The sequence below is a fragment of the Arachis hypogaea genome, chromosome 14 (assembly GCF_003086295.3).
Source record: "Arachis hypogaea cultivar Tifrunner chromosome 14, arahy.Tifrunner.gnm2.J5K5, whole genome shotgun sequence".
Taxonomy (NCBI): Eukaryota; Viridiplantae; Streptophyta; class Magnoliopsida; order Fabales; family Fabaceae; genus Arachis; species Arachis hypogaea.
In genome coordinates this window covers 133,936,918-133,955,902 of record NC_092049.1, presented here as the reverse complement: position 1 = coordinate 133,955,902, position 18,985 = coordinate 133,936,918, and the positions used below count along the sequence as shown (strand labels likewise).

General features: G+C 30.2%; 2 protein-coding genes and 1 long non-coding RNA gene across 3 annotated transcripts; 2 read left to right on the top strand and 1 right to left on the bottom strand.

Annotated features, from left to right (window-relative positions):
- The first annotated feature begins 3,917 nt into the window (after window positions 1-3,917).
- On the top strand, window positions 3,918-4,776 carry LOC140178425 (uncharacterized). The gene is made up of 2 exons (XR_011871648.1): window positions 3,918-4,533; window positions 4,628-4,776. It is a non-coding gene; the product is annotated as an uncharacterized lncRNA (long non-coding RNA).
- A 1,120-nt stretch (window positions 4,777-5,896) lies between these two features.
- Window positions 5,897-8,886, top strand: LOC112744313 (probable purine permease 11). Its single transcript, XM_025793894.3, has 2 exons — window positions 5,897-6,759; window positions 7,519-8,886. The coding sequence occupies exons 1-2, from the start codon at window positions 6,753-6,755 to the stop codon at window positions 8,604-8,606; spliced, it is 1,095 nt and encodes a 364-aa protein (XP_025649679.1). The 5' UTR covers window positions 5,897-6,752; the 3' UTR covers window positions 8,607-8,886.
- A 5,625-nt stretch (window positions 8,887-14,511) lies between these two features.
- On the bottom strand, window positions 14,512-18,000 carry LOC112744312 (uncharacterized). The gene has a single exon (XM_025793892.3). It carries the CDS (start codon window positions 15,814-15,816, stop codon window positions 14,887-14,889), a length of 930 nt encoding a protein of 309 aa, XP_025649677.1. The 5' UTR covers window positions 15,817-18,000; the 3' UTR covers window positions 14,512-14,886.
- Between the last annotated feature and the right edge of the window lie 985 nt (window positions 18,001-18,985).

Sequence of the window (18,985 nt, the reverse complement as noted above, 5' to 3'; positions counted from 1 at the left end):
CAAATGAAATAACGTCTCTGAAATACTCAAAGGCAGCTCTGCTTCTCGCATCGGCCCAAAAAGCCAGCTTAATCAATTGATCCTCCTCGAGTTCAAGCTCAAAAAAGAAATTCTGATTCTTCTCTTTCATTCTTAACAAATATTTTCCGAATTCCTTTGCATCTTCTTGTTCGGAAACATTCCGCACTTCTCTCGTAATATAATTTCTCACATCCTTTTCGATAAAATTTAACTCGCGGTGACCCCCGCAGCCGCAACAAATGATTAGTAGGTTTTGCTTGGTCTGATACCGGCCTCCTCGTTATTCTCTATTGTACGACGAATGGACATGCTTAGTTCCCTGTGCTGTTTGAGCATCTCTGCTTTACTTGGACAGCAGGGGTGTGAATGATCCAGCACAACCTTTGAAATGATCCAAGCACCGACATCCTTCAATGTGTGTATATAAATTCTCGCAGGACAGTTTAAACCGACTGTCGGATTAGTCTTCTCGGTCGGAGATATTTTAGATTTCCATTTTCCCTCTCTGCTACATGTAATCAATTGATTCTTAATCTCGTTTCCCTTCCTATTTGTGCTCCGAACTCTTGTAGAAAAACCTACAGCCTTGGCTTAGTTCCTGTAAAATTTTCCAGCATCTTCAAGGGTGGTAAAGGTCATTCCAACCTTCGAAACAAACTGGTCATCAACAACAGAGAGAGGCTGCAGAATACACCATGTCAAAAACTAAAAATACACCCAATCATTGCTGATATAATACACCCGAACCGAAACAACTCAACTAAAATAACAAAAAAAAAACCATAAACTGTAAATACACAGGCTGCAGAATACACCATGTCAAAAACTAAAAACACACCCAATTATGTCTGAGATAATACACCTGAACGACAACAACTCAGCTAACATAACACAAAAAGCCATAAACTGTAAATACACCCACACTTCTCGCAAAAATACACCCAAAAAAGTTCTGATCTACACCCGAGCGCCTGCTATAAATTCCAGATAATTAATCAAAACTAATACATTACATTCAATCGACAGATTCATGTTAACGTGTTAGTTTCACAGTCAATGTTCACGAATTATTCAGCTACACAATGCTATTCAAATGACTGCAACAAAATTCAAAGTAATTGTATGTAAATCAAACCTCAGGAACTTCGTTAGATTCAAATTCATAATCCACTTCGCCCTGATTCAGCTGACAATCTAAGGTTGAATCATCCATAATCTTCAAAACGAGTTCAAACTTTGATTTCAGAAAACAACAAATCAAATAGAAAACGAAGCTGGAGTTGCAGAGAGAGGAACTAACGTAAATGACGAAGAACATACCAGTGAGAAAGGAGGGAAAAAGAATGATCGAGAAGAAGCAGAGAAGAGGCGCGAGAAGAAGAACGAGCAAATCTGAAAATAAGGAAAACGAAGAAGGAAACAAATCTTTTAAAATTTGGTAGTTATATATATGCGAGATCTTATATAGCGTGTGTATTGGACGTATGTCTAGCAGCGCGTCTTTTGGGTTTATTCCTTAATGAACTTGTAAAGCATACAAGTCATTAGGGCTTGTATGCAGAGCTTTTCTGTTAAAAATTTTATAGACTTATTTTAGTAGTTACTCTATAATTTTATTTATGTTAACAAAAATGGGTGAAGTAATGTGATTGATTTCCAATTGCCATAGAAGAAAAAAAAAAGTGTATGTAATGTTTGGGATATTTGAAATTTGAAAAGATGAATTTTTATTTTTAACTTTTTATTTTGATTTGTATTCATATGTTTTTGTCAACATTATTCAAATAAAAACATATCGATCTTATTTAGTGGATTGGATTGAATTATATATATATAAATAACATAATTTAAAAAAAAATATTTTAAAGATAATAAAAAATCAATATAAAGAAAATCAAAGTTAGTTTAGTTTATATTTTTAACGTTTATTTTATTTTATATTTTTTTTGAAAAAATGAGCTAAACACAACAAGTAAAACAAAGAACCAACAAAAACTAAAAAGGTAGAGATGGAAGAATATTTGAATTATAAAATGTATAAATAACCTTTGATCTCATTAATTGTTAACAATTAAGTATTTTTTATACGATAATAGTAACAATCTATGCTTAATATTAACAAGGTTATTAGCACAAAAAATAATTAAATTTAATCTTAAAAGTTTAAATTTAAATTAATTATGACTTATATAATTTTTATAATAATTAAGTATTTTTCATATTTAAAATTTAAAATTTTAATAATTAAAAAATAATAAAAATTAAATAATTTTATTTTTAGATCATATGTGTTATATTTTATTTTATTAATATAAGAATAAAAGATAAATAAATATTATCTAAAAGAAAAATTTTTTATAAACTGCATGATGGTACCTGCTAAAAATTTTATTATGGTTCTATCCCGAGCACATTGTATTCAATTTATACACAGATTTTTAAACTGTATGTATCTTAGGTACAGAGTACTCGAATTGTACATTTGAGTACATTTCTATAAATATTACATTTAAATAACTTAAATATAAAAATCCAACAAGAATATATATTTTACTACCATTTTCAACTCTTTTAATTAAAAAAATTCAAAAACTTCAAAACGTCATTGACGTTTTTTACTCTAAATTTAAAAAAAAAATTATCCCATACAAAATGATTCTACCGTTTTGTGAAAAATAATTTTTAAATTTTTTAAATAAAAACGACATTGTCATTTTATATTTAATAAATTTAAAAATTATTTTTACATACAGAATGTAGGTGACGTTTTGTGTCTTTTAAAAAATAAAAAATATCTCATACAAAAATAAAACTCACATACACTAAAATATTAGGACACGTCACATGATTTGTTCCATTATAAAAAAACTAATCTTGAATTATACTTTTATATAATTTTATTATCATTTAATAATAATATTGTATTATAATTTTATAGTATAATATTATATATTTTACGTATTTTATTGTATTAAATTATAAATGTATTTATTTATTTTTACTATTTAAATTTGTATATTATTATAATTTTATATATTTATTTAATTATTATCGCACGATTTGAACCATTGATCTAATGATTCAGTAATTTGACCAAATCGATTTTCGTAGTTCAGTTTAACAAGTGAAGTGTTATAAAAGGTTCTGAAAACCGAACCGATCATCCACTTTTTTAATTATTAATTCACTAATTTAAAAGTTTAATCGCTTTAACTGTAATTTAACTGGAATAATTGAATTATAATAAATAATATATAAAATTATAAATATATAATTAAAATACAAATTATGCTAATATAAATTTAAAACTAACATAATTAAAAATGCAAAACCAACTAAAGTTTCATATAAGTATAACATAAGAGTTAAATAGAAAAAAATAGTAAAATACCAAAGTTTGTATATGTTTAAATTTTATAATATTATATATTTTATATTATAAAATAATAAAATTAATTACTATAAAATATTATTAGTTTAATTGTATCTTAGTTTTTTTTTCTTTATTTTAAAGACAAGTGTATTCTATACCTTTTAATTTTCAATATATATTTAATTTAAATTAAATGTTTTGCATTATTATCTTAAAATAAGTATAAATTTATCATATAAAAAATAATTAACAAAAAAAGATTTTATAACTAAAAAAATAACTTTAATAACCAAAATATTAACTCTAATCCTAAAATTTTAGAGATAGGTATAATTTTTGGTAAGAAAAAAAAGATATGACAAAAAAAACTCATTATGTTTTTTTGCTTCAAAATTGTCAAATTGCTAAGAAGAATATGAGATTCTCTAAACATGAAATTCTCTCCTTTTTTTTTTGTCCGGTCCACCAACCTAGCCCAGATCCGAAATAGAAACACTAATTCCAACTGACCCGGATTTCAAACATTCGTTTCCCTCTTCCGTTGGGCGTTAGACTGAAACGAGCCTACCTTGCAGCTGCTCCCCTTGGCAAATCAGTCGTCCTCCTCTGTTCACCGTAACAGCACCCAATCGTCCTCGCTTTTCTCGCCGGCACGACCTCGCCGTCCTTCCGTTGCCATAACAACACCTAGTCTATCATGATTGTTCGTAGGAAGAGGCCCCAATGATTTCTTCCATAGCACAACCAGCAGTGGGCGATGGAGAAGATAAGGAAGGTCGCCCGTCACTCTTTTCACCTTGCGCAAGAGACTAGAATCTGCACCCTTCATTGCGGTGACGTCACTCTGCTTCTCTCCTTGTTCGTGTGTCACTAGTCACCACCGCTGACTGCAATCCACCGTCCCTTCCGCGCTCCACCACCACCTAAGCTGCTTGGCCGATCTTCTACAAGGCTCCTATACCTTCCATTGGTCCTTGCTGCTCGGTGATGATGAAAACAAAGCAAGGACGGCACAGTCACTTTCCTCTCCTGTCGAAGCCACTTTCGCAGGGTTTCGTCACCAAAAGCAAAAATTGCCGCAGAAAAATTAGCTGCCGATGAAGAAGGAATTTTTCGTAATGGTGGTTTGAGCTTCTCAGGTTGATGATCTAATTGATGGGCCTTCACTATTTTGTATCTTGCCTTTTACTGTTTCTAACGTTAAATCTTCTCATTGGTTTTCTGGTATGGTAGGCTTATAAGCTCAACATGCTCTGACTCTGGCTTCATTTCTCACAATGCTTGCAATTTGGGGGTTTAAATTTCTATTGGTTTCCTAAGCATTCCATCGATATCTTGGCTGCAGTCTTGGCTGCAATCTCATGAACTAGTCTGTTTTTCTTTCTTGGCGTCCAGGTGAATCCTGTATTTTACAAATCATTCAAACGCATAAAAATATCTTTGAGAATTGCATCAATTTTTCCAATTTTTTCTTTTGATTTTACTGCTTGAACAAGAATAAGGTTATCTAATTAGCGTTAGAAGAAAGAGAAGTATGTTTGAGTGCATTGAACACTATGTTCTCTAAACGGCAACGTAGTTTTAGTTCTTGCTTACAAGAAGCGCAGTGCGTTTACGAGAAGCTAAACATTGTATTATAAACGTTTAGAAAATCAGATAGGATTGAATTTATTTTTTCTTATCAATTCTATCATTTATTTTCTTGTTTGTAGTCTCTTTATTATTCAAATATTTTAAATATATAATTATATTTTTTTATTAAATTTTATTTTTGATTTTGTATAAAAAAATTTTATTTTTTGTTTGACTCGTTAAAATTTATAAGTGTAATTTTTATATATTAATTTATTATTATAATTTTGTTATAATATAAATTATTAATCTCGTTAAAAAGAACAAATAAATAAAAAACTAATTATAACTAAAAATAAAATCATAAATAATAAAAATTTATAGTTTAAAATAATATTAAATAAAAGAATACTAAAAATACTAATAAATTATAAATAGTATAATATAATAAAGTATATTTTGATATATTTTAATATATTATTTTTATTTTATTAAATAAATATTAATTTTATTATAAAATTAATTAATAATATCTATTTAAATATTTAAATTAAAATAATAAAATAATATAAAAAATTTATTTAAATTAATATTTATTTTAATAATTTTTTATTTAAAAATAATTTTAAATAATATAATCTAAATAATATTTATTTTATTATAATCTATTTTGATATAAAAATTATCAAACATTAGCCTCTGCTATTAGACTTGATTTGACTTTGGAGCTTGATGTAATGATGCTAAACATGAGATTCTCTAACAAGAAACAAAAGTTTATGCCAGTGCTCAGTGACCACCAAAAATAATCCTGGCATATGAATATGAAAGAAAAAATATTCATTGTTTATTGGGCTAAAATCTTGGTCCAAATGCAACTACTAACCCTAAATATATAATATAATATATATCATGCATAGCGGGCTAGGAAAAACTAGCCCGCATGCCATTAATATTCTCCCTTGATTTACTGTTGTGTTGTTCTACACATTCGCCATCACCATCGCATGTATAGCTCAACCACTCCCTATACTTGCGCCATTTTCATTGTGCACGTTATCCTTTCTCCTTTTTTCGTTGTGCTTCCTGAATGTCTGGATCTATTTTCTCGTGCCACCCTCGGCCTCACCGTCTCATCCGGTGCTCAGTTGCGGCGTCGCTGCCTCAGCATCTTCGCTTTGTTGCCGGCGGTGCTAGATCTGCGTCTCTCTTTCATATTTTCTTTTTTAAAAAAATCCATGTAATCCAAGAACCCCGGTTCGTTCCGATTCACCGGTTTTCGAACGGTTTTGTGGTTCATCACCGGTTTAAAGACAAGGAAATTTTGCTAAACAGTCGACCCGGACTAGAGTTTGATTTTCGATTAAACCGCTTTGACCGATTGGTTCGGTCTAGTTTTCAGAATAAGTGAATAACTAATCTTTACCTCTTCAGCATGTTTCTTCTAACGTCTTTTTTCCCTTTTCCCTTTTTTTCGTTGTGCTCGTTTGGTAATCTTTATTTATTATTATTTGTACTCAGTTCATAACCATAAATATCTTGCCACAAATTTTGAATCCTATTCGATTTCAATCTCAAGACAAAAGTGTCATCGTCCTTTGTTGTCACCGCCACAACCACCATTCTAACCTTCTTCCACTTGTTTCTTTTCATACTTCAACCCTAACCTATCTTTTCAGTTTTACTCTTTTATTCTCTCTCTATTCTATTTGGTTACAACCTGTTCCTACCTTAATTGGAGAGCTAATAGAATCAATCCGTAAACCTTCCTTTGCTTCTCGGTAACATGACAGGTACATATATATCTTTTCCTGTCTGAAATTTTGTTCTTCATTAATATATACAATAAGGTTTAGTTTTTTTTCTTTCTATTTTTCTATTTTTTATAATTTCTATTGTCTTTCATTGTTTTTTACAGTTGCTGCTAGGGCATACGCCAATAGTTCTTGTTTTCTTTGCAATGATATTGATGTCTTGAGTCTTGACAACAAAGTTATCCCACTTATTGTTCTTTTAGACCAATTTGTGACCTAATTGATATCTATGCTACACAAAAATCATAATTTGAGGATCAATTCATTCAATTGGGTATTATATAATCAATTATTAATGTTTGATGTTTGAAGACCAAGTTAAAAGTTTAACTGATCTTAATCTATAACCTATTTAAAATAATTAATTCTGAATTTGTTGCTGATTGTTTATCCAAATTTTACTTTACAATTATATTCTTTTATCCAATCTTAAACAGTCATGGCTACATTCAAATACGGAACTCTTCATGCTGTATTTATATATTGCATTGAATATAAATGCTTTCAATTTTCATATATTCACTCTTCAATGTTAGTGTATTGAAAATGGTAATGTATTGAGGACTACTATGTAGTGATAGTCTGATAGAGAGGTTGTTTAGGTGTAATTTCTATTATATTAATAGATAGTCTCTTTGTATAAAATAGTATTGTAGTAGTTTTATGTACCTATTGATTCAGTTTATAGGAATCAAGAATAAAAGAAAAAACTGAATTTGATGTTGCATCCTTTTGCAGATAACCAAGAACCCATGATTACAGATGGGACGATCACAAAATTACCATTGACTAAATACCAGCGTTGGCAATGGTGGTTCCTGGTTGCACTTAGCATATTGTTCCTTATTGTTGGCCAAGCTGCTGCTGTTCTACTTGGAAGATTCTATTATGATCAGGGTGGCAACAGTAAATGGATGGCTACTCTAGTCCAAACTATTGGCTTCCCAATATTATATATTCCATTCTTCATAATTCCCTCTTCTCCTGAAACTTCAACTTCTTCAGCTCCTCCTTCCATCAAAATCATTGCCTCAATATATTTTGTTCTCGGGATAATAATCGCTGCCGATAACATGATGTATTCAATTGGGCTCCTATACCTCTCCGCATCTACCTATTCACTAATTTGTGCATCTCAATTAGCCTTCAATGCGGTTTTCTCATACTTTATCAATTCCCAAAAGTTCACTGCTTTGATTATAAATTCTGTGGTGGTTTTATCATTATCTTCTGCGCTTCTTGCTGTTAACGATGACAAATCAGAACCGTCGGGTGCTTCCAAGAAAAAATACATTCTTGGCTTCCTCCTTACCCTTGGAGCTTCCGCGGTTTACTCTCTTTTGCTCTCCCTCATGCAACGGACATTCGAAAAGGTCCTTAAAAGGGAAACATTTTCCGTTGTTTTGGAGATGCAAATCTATACTTCACTTGTTGCCACTTGCGCTTCCGCTGTAGGCCTATTTGCAAGTGGGGAATGGCGTACTTTGCACGGAGAAATGGAGACTTTTGGTAAGGGACATGTCGCGTATGTGATGACTTTGGTTTGGACCGCAGTAGCCTGGCAGGTTTGTTCTGTTGGTGTTGTTGGCCTTATTTTCTTGGTGTCGTCGCTATACTCGAATGTTATTAGTACTGTCTCTTTGGCGGTAACCCCCATTGCTTCTCTTGTAGTTTTTCATGATAGCATGAATGGGGTGAAGATAATTTCATTGCTTTTATCTCTATGGGGTTTTGCCTCTTATATCTATCAGAATTATCTTGATGATACAAAAGCAAGAAAAAGACAAGCTGTTGAACCGAAATCACGCAATGATTCTTTATGTTGAGACTAATTAATTAGGAAGCATAACCAAAGAGATGCAATTGAATGACCCTTTTAGGTTTGGTTTTGAATCATTCAGTGTAGCTTATGGTTGCTTTAGATCTTTATAGCAGGAGTTAGTATAGTTATGGTTCTTGATCATTATAGATTTTGATCTATACTTCATTTGGCTTCTAATAAATGTAAAGGTTATATTTTGTGCCTCATTGATTTAATTTAAAGTGCTCCTTTTTGGATGGCTTTTGTGATCAATTGAAATATAAATTTGGTGGTTTTGTTAGAAATACTCGAATGAAACAGAATTTCTTATGTTCATCTTTAATGATCAGATAATATTCCAAAGTTTTGCTTTCTTTTAAATTTGGGTGTTGTTGGCCTGTTATGTTTTGGAATGCTTGGAACTAGACTTTTGTCATAAGAATAATTTTATGTTGTTGCCTATTTTTTTTCCTTCTTCTTAGTTATCATATATAGTACCAATTTGTTTTTAATCATAGCAATTCTGATTAACTGCTATAGTTTCAGGGATTCATTTCGGCAGTAAAGATCAACCAATTGGATAGCTGGTTGATCTTTATTAATATAACTATGAGAAAAATATTTTAAAAGATATCACACTTTAATGACTTGCTATATAACTAGTGAGAAAATTAAGGGAGTTTGAATGGAAAAAAAAAATCAGATTCTGAACCCTTCTTTGGCTGCAAAGCTCTTCCCAAGATATCCTTCAGTGCGGCAGGTCAAGGATTAATCTATCATACATCTTAACTTCATTTAAGAGTCTGGTTATTCAATAGATTGCTGTATATACAAAGTAGGATTCGAACTCTTGATAAACGCAAGATAGTTCTAAGGCTCTAAACTTTGCCATCCAACTAGTGAGATCATTGAAGTTGTCTACATGAAATAATTTTCTTAGATCTTGAATCCTTTTTTGGTTGAAAAACTTCCCTTCTAAGTCCTAACAAATCAAAAGTTTTAATGGAACAATATTATCAGCAAAATAACACTAGTAATGTCAGATTGTTTGAAATGGGTTCAACAAAGTGGTTATTAGACGGTTGAAGTAGGCATTGTTCTTTTGAACCAGAAAAGAAGGTGTACTGTGTATTAAAGACTTGGGTTTTCCAGAACAAAGGTAAAAGACATTGGTAATCACATTAATTGCCCATGAACTAATATGGGTCATTTATGAAGATAGATTTTATTTTAAAGTAAGGATTGTCCTTTGAAAATTTTAAAAACAAATTCTGAACTAACTATCACTTGATATATGAAACCGGCATAAAACTATATTGAGTCAAAGCTTAAAAAAAAAAAAAGAGTGACAGCCCTTTAAAAAAAAAAAGAGTGACAGCCTAACAGGAAAAGAAAAAAGTTGCATTGATTATATTTTGAAATATATTCCTAAGAAAAATAACACTCCTTCAAATTTCGTTGGATGCATGGAGACTTTTTTATTCTGGTATACGATAACTAAATCCTATCCTTAATCCTTAATAATAATAAATTGGATTCCGTCAAATCCACCATTTGAATCATTATAAATTAAAACAATCCTTATAAATGGACACATTAAAAAATATGCTAATTTTTTTTTATAATAAGCCAAATAAATAGTAAGGTAGCTGTTTAAATAAGTGATGTGATATGTGATCTTCTAAAAAATTCTCAGAGGTTGGAGTCTCTGAGAGTTTTTCCCAACCCATCCTCATAATTGCTCTTTCTCTAACTTGGCTAAACTTTTGTCCACAAGATAGGATTGATTTCTCAACTTCCCTCAATATAAGACATTATGACTTGACATTTTGCATTTTTAACAACATAAATCATATAACTACACAGTGTATAAATCATTTGTCAAATGTAATAAGGATAGACTAATATAATCAAATAATTATGTTTTACGCATGCAATTGAAAATCAATATGTTGATTTTTGCTAATGTATGGTAGAAGAATATCATTGAGAATCTTGTTAACGAGCTATTTAACATACTTGTTAAGATTATTAAAAGAATTTTTTTTTTGTATTTATTTATTGTATTAGAACTTGAAATTTTTAGTTTATTATATTAATACAATTTCTTACTTTTGTAAATTTAACCACGTATTGTTAGGACATTCATTTCAAAATGGGGGAGTTTGTTGTAAGAATTTAATCAAAGCTATTTCTTCTTCTCCGTTTTCTTCTTCTTCTCCTCTTTCTCCTCCTCTTTGTCTTTCTTCTTCTTCTTCTTCTTCTTCTTCTTCTTCTTCGTTATCGTCATCACCAATAATACCAACATTTTGCGAACATCTTTATTAGTTTTGATTTTTTATACTACCATCATTAAATAATTTCGGTTCATTTCTTAATTTATTTCGATTCATTTGTGTGTTAATTGAGGTTCACTTGATGCTGCTGATAAGTATCAACCAAATTTTTTATTCCTTAAGTAATTTCAATGTATTTTTGTTAATGATCGAGTTTTTTCTTAGCAAAAAAGAATGAAATTATTTATTATTACTTTATTCAATTGTATTAGATTTCATTCCATTCAATTTAATTTGTCTTGAAAGTCATTCCAACCATTGGAACAAATTATTTATCGACAATACACCTGAACTGCAAATGAACCGAAAATATTATTAAAACAAAATCATTGTATAATACCAAATGAACTGAACATTTATCCATTATATAAATTTAAATTCAGAAACACCTACGTCTAGAATAAACCGAAAATATTATCAAAGCGAAACCACTATATAATACTAAATGAACCGATTATTGTCTATTATATAAATTCAAATTCAATTCAAAATGTTAATTTTTGTTAGCAAAATATTGGTGTTGTTGGTGATTACAATAACCAAAGAGGAGAAAGGAGGGAAAAAGAAGAAAAATCAAACAAAAAAGAAGAAACAAGAAAAAAAACATCAAAACTTCTCATCATGCTCTTCTTTTCTTGTCTTGTTCATCTAATCAAATAAAGAAGAAGAAATACATAATGCTGCAAAATCACTTAATAAATTTGGATGTGTTTTTGTTCATAATTCAATTTTATTTGTGTTTGTTTTCGAATTAAGTTTATGTGTCGCAATCATTAAGTAATTTCGATTCATTCTGGATTTAAATAAGGTGCATTTAGTCTGTACTTGTTTTGAAACAAGTTTACATTTTGAATTTAATTTTTGGTTCATTTTGAATATAATTTCGATTCATTTCTGTTTTGGACAATTCAAAACTCTTCCTCCTCATCTTCTACTACTTTTTCACCGGGGAGAGAAGGAAGAAAAGAAAAAAAAATACAGCAGTAACAACAAAAGAATGACGATAATGAAAAAACACGTGAAGAAGAAGGAACGCGAGAAGAAGAAGAAGATGCACTTGTAATCATGCTCTTTTAATGAGAGTGATTTTTATTAGTGTTGAACTTACTTGAATGAATTTAAATGAAAAAATATTTGAATATGTAGCAACCTGTTTAATCTATGTATGCAATAAAAACTTAAAATTTTTTATTTTGTGTAAAATATTTCAGTTTTGACTCTTTAGTAAGTGTTTTTTTTAAAAAAAGGTTTTAACAAATATATATCCTAAGAACACATGTTAAATTTATAGACTCAAAATTTTTTTTATTAAAAATATAAAATTTAAATTTTCAACATATTTATTACATATAAAACAAGAAAAATAATAATGTTATTTCTATTTTATTAATATCACTTTTTTTTTACAAATTCATACAAACATATAACAATAAAACATGTGAAAAATGATATTATAAAAAATAAAAATAAAAACAATTATTTTTATAAAATAAAAATATTTAAAAATAATAATTTTAATATATATTTTTAGAACACATGTTAGCCTACCCAAAATAAAATGTTAACAGAATCTAAAAGTATATATATCCACCAAAATGAATGATATTTACTAGGGCCACCATGATCCATCAGACCATCACACACTATTGAATAGAATAGTGTATGGTATACTCTACTGTATAGCAACATTTAAATGGGGACAGCAAGGGGAATTAAGTGTTGCGGACCCCATAACATGAGAGCATTACCAACACTTTTAAAGGTTGTGATACAATCTCACACTTTTGTGTGTTCCAATTCATCACCACGAAACTCACTCAACATTTATTTCAAATTCAACTCATTTTGACCCCACCACTTCAACTCCTATTATAACCCTTTAGAGTGGGTAGCACCATTCATTTCATTTCATTATGCTTCTCAACCTTCACCACTATCTCCCTTTTCTCCAAACTTCATATGTCTTCCATTCACACTCGTTTTAATGATCACCCACTCACTAGTACCCAGCTAATTGTAAAGCTACAAACATTTATTTTCAAATTATAATTAAGGTAAATGAATTAATTAATAGCCTTAAGTTTAACATTTTGTACTTGATTCTTAGTTTATAAACAAAAATGTACTTCCATTCATGATTCATTCATTGTCTCATAAGCACTCCATTACTTTTTGGTTTTTTATTTTGATCTGATAAGCACTTGCTCTTCTTCAAACTTAATCCAGTTTAGCACATATTATGAAGAGGGAAGAGTGCACTTTTATTACCAATCTAAAACAGTTGCCATTACCAATCAATTTCTCTTGGAACCAAAATATTCCTAAAATGATTTTATTTGTATTGAATGTAATTAAATTGAATTGATTTTAAAATTGATTAATTATTTTACATTTCGTCCCCTTCTTTACACTGATATTTAGAGGATAAAATAGTTTTTTCTAAGGGTTTAAGTCCAAAATCAATGTAAATCTTTAAAAAAAATGAAAGGTTAAATACAAAGGGATATAAAATAAATCCATTAAATTTCAAAATTAATTCAGTTATCATTTTAAAAAAATCCAAACAAGATAATTGCTCTATAAATTAAATTAATTCCAGTTCCCAGATTTCCCAAACACATACTAATACTAAAAATACTTGAATTAAGTAAAATCTCTATTTCTTTGTATTTGTTTTACACTTCAGTTAAGATTAGTCAACTCTCCATTTTTTGTTTTACTAAAAGTATTGACACTTGATACTTTTTTCAATATGACTATAAATTTTTTTCTTGTTTTCATTAAAAATATAAAAAATTCAAATTTTTAATATATTTATTTTGTTTTTATTAAATAAAATATTTAAAAATTTCTATAATAATAAACTTATCATGTGTTCTTAGGCACATGTTAGGGCATATATTAACTAAAACTAAACCCTTAAATAAATTTTAGTGCGTTATAAAGCAAAAAAATTAAATATATGATTTCATACAACACCAGAATCGAAAAACAAGAAGAAATGGCTCAAAACCCTTCCTAATAGTTTAATACTAACAGGTTACATAAATAAATTTGTTTGACTACTTCTTAATTAGATAAGATTATCATTTGTAGCCAATGTACTATATTATTTTTTTATCGGAATTCCATTTAAGAATCAGTCCTTGGCTAATAAATTGCTGCATGCATAGGATGGAATTTAAACCCCACACTTGCTTAAAAAAATAGATTTTTATTATTGTTTTGATATTTTCAAAAATTAAATATACATTTGAATTTTTATCCATTTAAGCTTTAAGAGAATAATTCGGATAACGAATTAAAACTCTTAATCATTATTCTATTTCAAATTATCACTAAAAATAAACTAATCTGGATATTTGTACTTAAATTAAACTTGTTTAAATAATAAATAATAATAATAATAATCATTATCTTCAATTGAACCTCGTGATTTCAGTTCAAATTCAGTAAACGATTTTCAAACTCCTTCAATACATGGATTGAAATCTCCAGTTAAATGCTACCAACCAAGAAGGTGAATAAATACACCTTGAAAATGTTATTTATTCGTAATCCAAACAAGCATTGTTTGTGCCGAAAAGAATCAAATAGTAAGAATCATGAATTAATTATCACTAGACTCGTAGTCATATTAAGCATACATTAATCTAACAATGTAAGCAATTAAGCAAGAACAAACTGAGTTAACAAAGTAATAACACTGTAATATACAGAGGGACACTATATGCAATTTCAAAATTACATCACTCATATTTTTACCTATATAAAAGGACAAGAGAAAATTACTTTCTGTTCATCGCAGTGAACAATTGTGTACAAAGAACATTTATAACCAAAAAAAAATGTTTCAATTTTCTTCTATTTTCTTTTTTTCTGAAAAGAAAATTAGAATTTGCACAAACGAAAAGAATTTTTCTTTTAAAGAAAAAAGAGATGACCGTACCAGATGAAATGTCAACAGAATCAACGGTTGTGGTTAACTCTTCCAAAATCCGCAAGCTTCCTGGACCGGTTAGCGCAAAACGACGCTGCGGCGGAGAGGTGCGGCTTCGCCGCCGCCGCCCTAACCTCGACAGCCGCCGCCATCTTCGGACTCGCACGAACCAACGGACTCAAGCAAATAGCCATGCCTGAACCTGAAATACTCTTCGCATGCCCTAGCCGCGAGCGTCGCGCAGGTGTCGCCGTCGACAACGGCGTCCTTCGCCACTGAGGAGACGACTCTGAAGCGTATCCGCTTCCCGACGGAGACCGATCGCATTCGTCACCGAAATCGTCCGTTCTTACCGGCGACATTCCACGATCCGTCACTCGGTGGTGGTACCGCCGCCGTGTTCCCGGTGCGTGAGCTGAATTCTCTGCTGTTCCAGTCCGATCCTGATTTTTCCGGCGAGAAGGAAAGAACGTAGAGAACCACGAAGGAGACGCCGACGGCGACGGTTTCTCGCACGACGGATCCGTACGATACTTCTCCGATCTGGTCCTGAAAAGATTCGAGAATTTCCAGAACTTGCTCAATCGCTTCTTGGACGGCCTCGGTCCGCCTTCGAACTCGGAATTCCCGCCGTAGGTTGGGCCAAGCTGAGGCGTGCTGTAAAAGAGCCGGTCGCGGGCGTCATCGGAGGAGTTCCACGCGGCGGCGTAATCGGATTTCCGACGAGAAACGTAGGGAGATACGGAGCGAGGGAAGACTAAAGGCGGCGGGTTAGCGTCGTTGTTTCTGGAACGTTCGTCGGAGGTGCGGGAGGCGTTTCGAGTGAGTTGAACCTGAGCGTGGGCTTGGGCCTGGGCCTGGGCCTGAGCAGCGAGTATAGCTATGAGGCGTTCACGGAGACATGTGGCACAGACGCCGATGGTACTGCTAAGGTCAGGTAAGTGTTTCTTACACCTCATTTTTTTTTTTTTTAAATTTTCTCTGTGTGTCTTTTGCGATGCTTGTTGTGTTACGACGCCGTTTTGCAAGTTATGAAGTGGTTGCGATTGTGGTTTATGTTGGTGGTGGTGGTTGTGATTAAATTGGGTAGTGGTAGTAGCAGTAGCATTAGCGTGTGTATGGGTGTGTGTTGTGTTGTATTATATGAAGTGAAAAGAGAGATCTGATGGAGAATTGGGAAGGGTTGCGTTGTCTATTTCACACAAAATAGAGAGAGAGTTGGTTGGGGCTAATAAGTGTGTAGAATCTCTATTAAATTTAATTTAGCGTGAGAACGGGGCAGAGACACAGAGAGAGGGGTCAAACTTTTACTTAGCTTAGCTTACGGAAAAGGATGGCCGAACAGATTTGATACCAAGGCCTAGCTAGATAAGGAAGGATGCATGCTACAGTATAATGGAACAGATTCATCCACATAAAAATACAACATGTACAAGGGATTAGCCAAACTTATTTTCTTCAAAATATATTTTATATCTATAATTTAGATTTTCTTTGAGGTCATAATTCATCTTTATTATTGTGTCACAATATTCTTGTTAGTTTCTTTTTTCTTTCTTGATTTTTCCCTTCAAAGTATTCATAGTCCATAGCAATGACAAATCTTTTCTCTATTCATTGTCTGAAATTTGAATCTAAATGCTCTCCATTTATAAACTTAGGATCAAATTTCCACCACTTGATTAAGATATTTAATAAGGTAACTGCCAAACTACATTACGGTAATTTTTGTATTCTAATTACTTATTAGGATTAAACTAAGGATATATATGTTAAGATTACTAAAGCTTCTATAAAAAGTATATAAAATTAAAGCTTTTAATATATTTGTTATTTATTTAAAGTAAATTTTTTTTATAAAGTTATCAATAGTAATCCTAGTCATTAAAGCTTCGATTAATTCTTCAAGCATATAGTTTCATAAGTAATACACCAAATTAGTTTGTAATATTTTTCGAAAATACTACATGCACATAAAATATTAGTCACTATATATTTGTGTTGACTTGTTAGAATATTAGACAATTTGGTCTTAGAAAATACAAAATAAATTAGTTCTTAATTTTTTTTAAATTATAAATTAATTTTTTATCTTTCTGAAACATAATTCATATTTGGTAGAATGATTAAATTATCTGAAATTTTTTTAAAAATATATATATAACTAATATGTTCGAAATGAAAATTGTCAATTAAGGACTCATGTGATTCTTTTTTTACAAAAAAAAAAAAAAAATTGGAAATTGGAGATCATTCTCTTTAAATCATATACAATTAGTAAAAAGGTAAGATTTATCTCTTTCGAGTTTCTTTTAACGAACAAAACTACTAATTAAGTTAGAACACTTTTTGGTTAGATGACTAGACTACTAGAGTTAAAATTGTCAAAGCTCAATAAACATCAAATATCGATATTTTAAATAAATGAAAGAAAAATACAGATTTGCTACTAAATTTTTGGAAAAGGTAGCTTAGACCAATTTTATTTAAAATATCAAGGATCAGAATGCTAGAGTAATTATTTTGGACAAAAACATTACATTACTTAATTATCTACCATCCGTGGTGTAAAATTATAATTTGTAGTAGTGTCCATGTGCTTAAAAGTCAATAATCACAGCATATACTTGGGGAAATTTAGGGAAGTAAGTTACTCCATTATGACAATGTTAGTACATTTTTGTACGTATATGATATATTGACAAAGTTATAGCTATTATCGAGAACTTATACTAATCAAGCAAATGTTCTCATCGAAGACATTCCTGTGGTTTTCTAAGATTCATCAAAAAAGAGCTATTTTTAAATTTTAAGCATTTTAGGCTTTGATGTAAGTTTTAAAATTTCACAATTTTTAACTGGAGTTTTATATTAGAATATAATTTTATTTTATATTTTTATAGCTATCAGTATTGACTCTATTTGGTAACTCTTGGTGATATTTGTAAAAATAACATATGCCCACTTGAATACTTGATCATGTGATCCGCAAAGATGTTTTAACCTTGAATACTTATGTAGTGTTGGTGTTTGACTTTTTATACCGTGCGATACGGTAATTATGATGGTTAACTAATGACATGTTTGCCTTTGATGGTCAGATTTCTTGCTTTAATTTGTAGGCATACAAATATACAATGCGATTATTCCTTGGTTGAATCTCGAATCTTTCTGGTTTTTTTTTTCACAATTTTTTTTTCTTTTCAATTTTTTTTCAATAATTTTATAGAGTTTAATTTTAATGTGTTAACAGTATAAAATGTGTTTATACAATCATGTAATAACATCTATCCTTTTAAATAATTATTCACGTAATTAATGAAAATAATAATTATTGTACACAATGTATTAAAATTAAATTCTAATTTTATAATATTTATATATATAAAATTATGTAAAAACATATTTTCAGAAATTTTAATTAAAATTTGTGGATTTATGTGCGGTTTCAAGAAAGATCTCACTAACTAAAAATAATAACATTATTTAAAAAATGGAAAAAAAAAGTTTTAAATATGTATTATTTTCGCACAAAGTTACCAATAGTATTATATAAAAAATTTGAATTAATACTGGTTTCAGTGGGACTCAATTCTGTTGTTATATGAGTTACATAAAATAATGTTAGAGATAAATTTTAAATCGGTATCTAAAAAATTTTATTACTGACAAAATGGTACTTGATATTTGTTATTGATAAAATTATCCAAATTTTAAAATTTGATAAAAATGACTAACAGTCCTTATGAGTGATGTATCAGTTAACTATTATCGTAATTATAAAAGTTACTTATTTTTAATTTTTATAATTTTAAAACACTCTAATTTTAATTTTTTTAAAATCCTAATCTCTTTTTTCTCTCTTTCTTTTTTCTATAATTCTCTCACTGCACATTTCCAGCAATTCCCCTTTTTTCTTTCCTTTCGTCACTCGTCTCGGTTCTCTTCTCTTCATCAGCCCCTTTAAGTTCATCTCCATCTCTATCTCTATCGATTTTCATCCTTCCCCTCACTGTGAGTCAAGTAGTATGGGTTTCAATTTCGATCGTTCTTCTCTTATACTCTGAACTCTTTTATCTAGAACTAACAACATTTGCAATCTTGTAAGAGAATAGTAAAGAATGAAGT

What these genes read in the sequence shown, in the direction of transcription:
- LOC112744312 (XM_025793892.3), bottom strand. Translation starts at nt 15,816, where the DNA reads ATGAGGTGTAAGAAACACTTACCTGACCTTAGCAGTACCATCGGCGTC.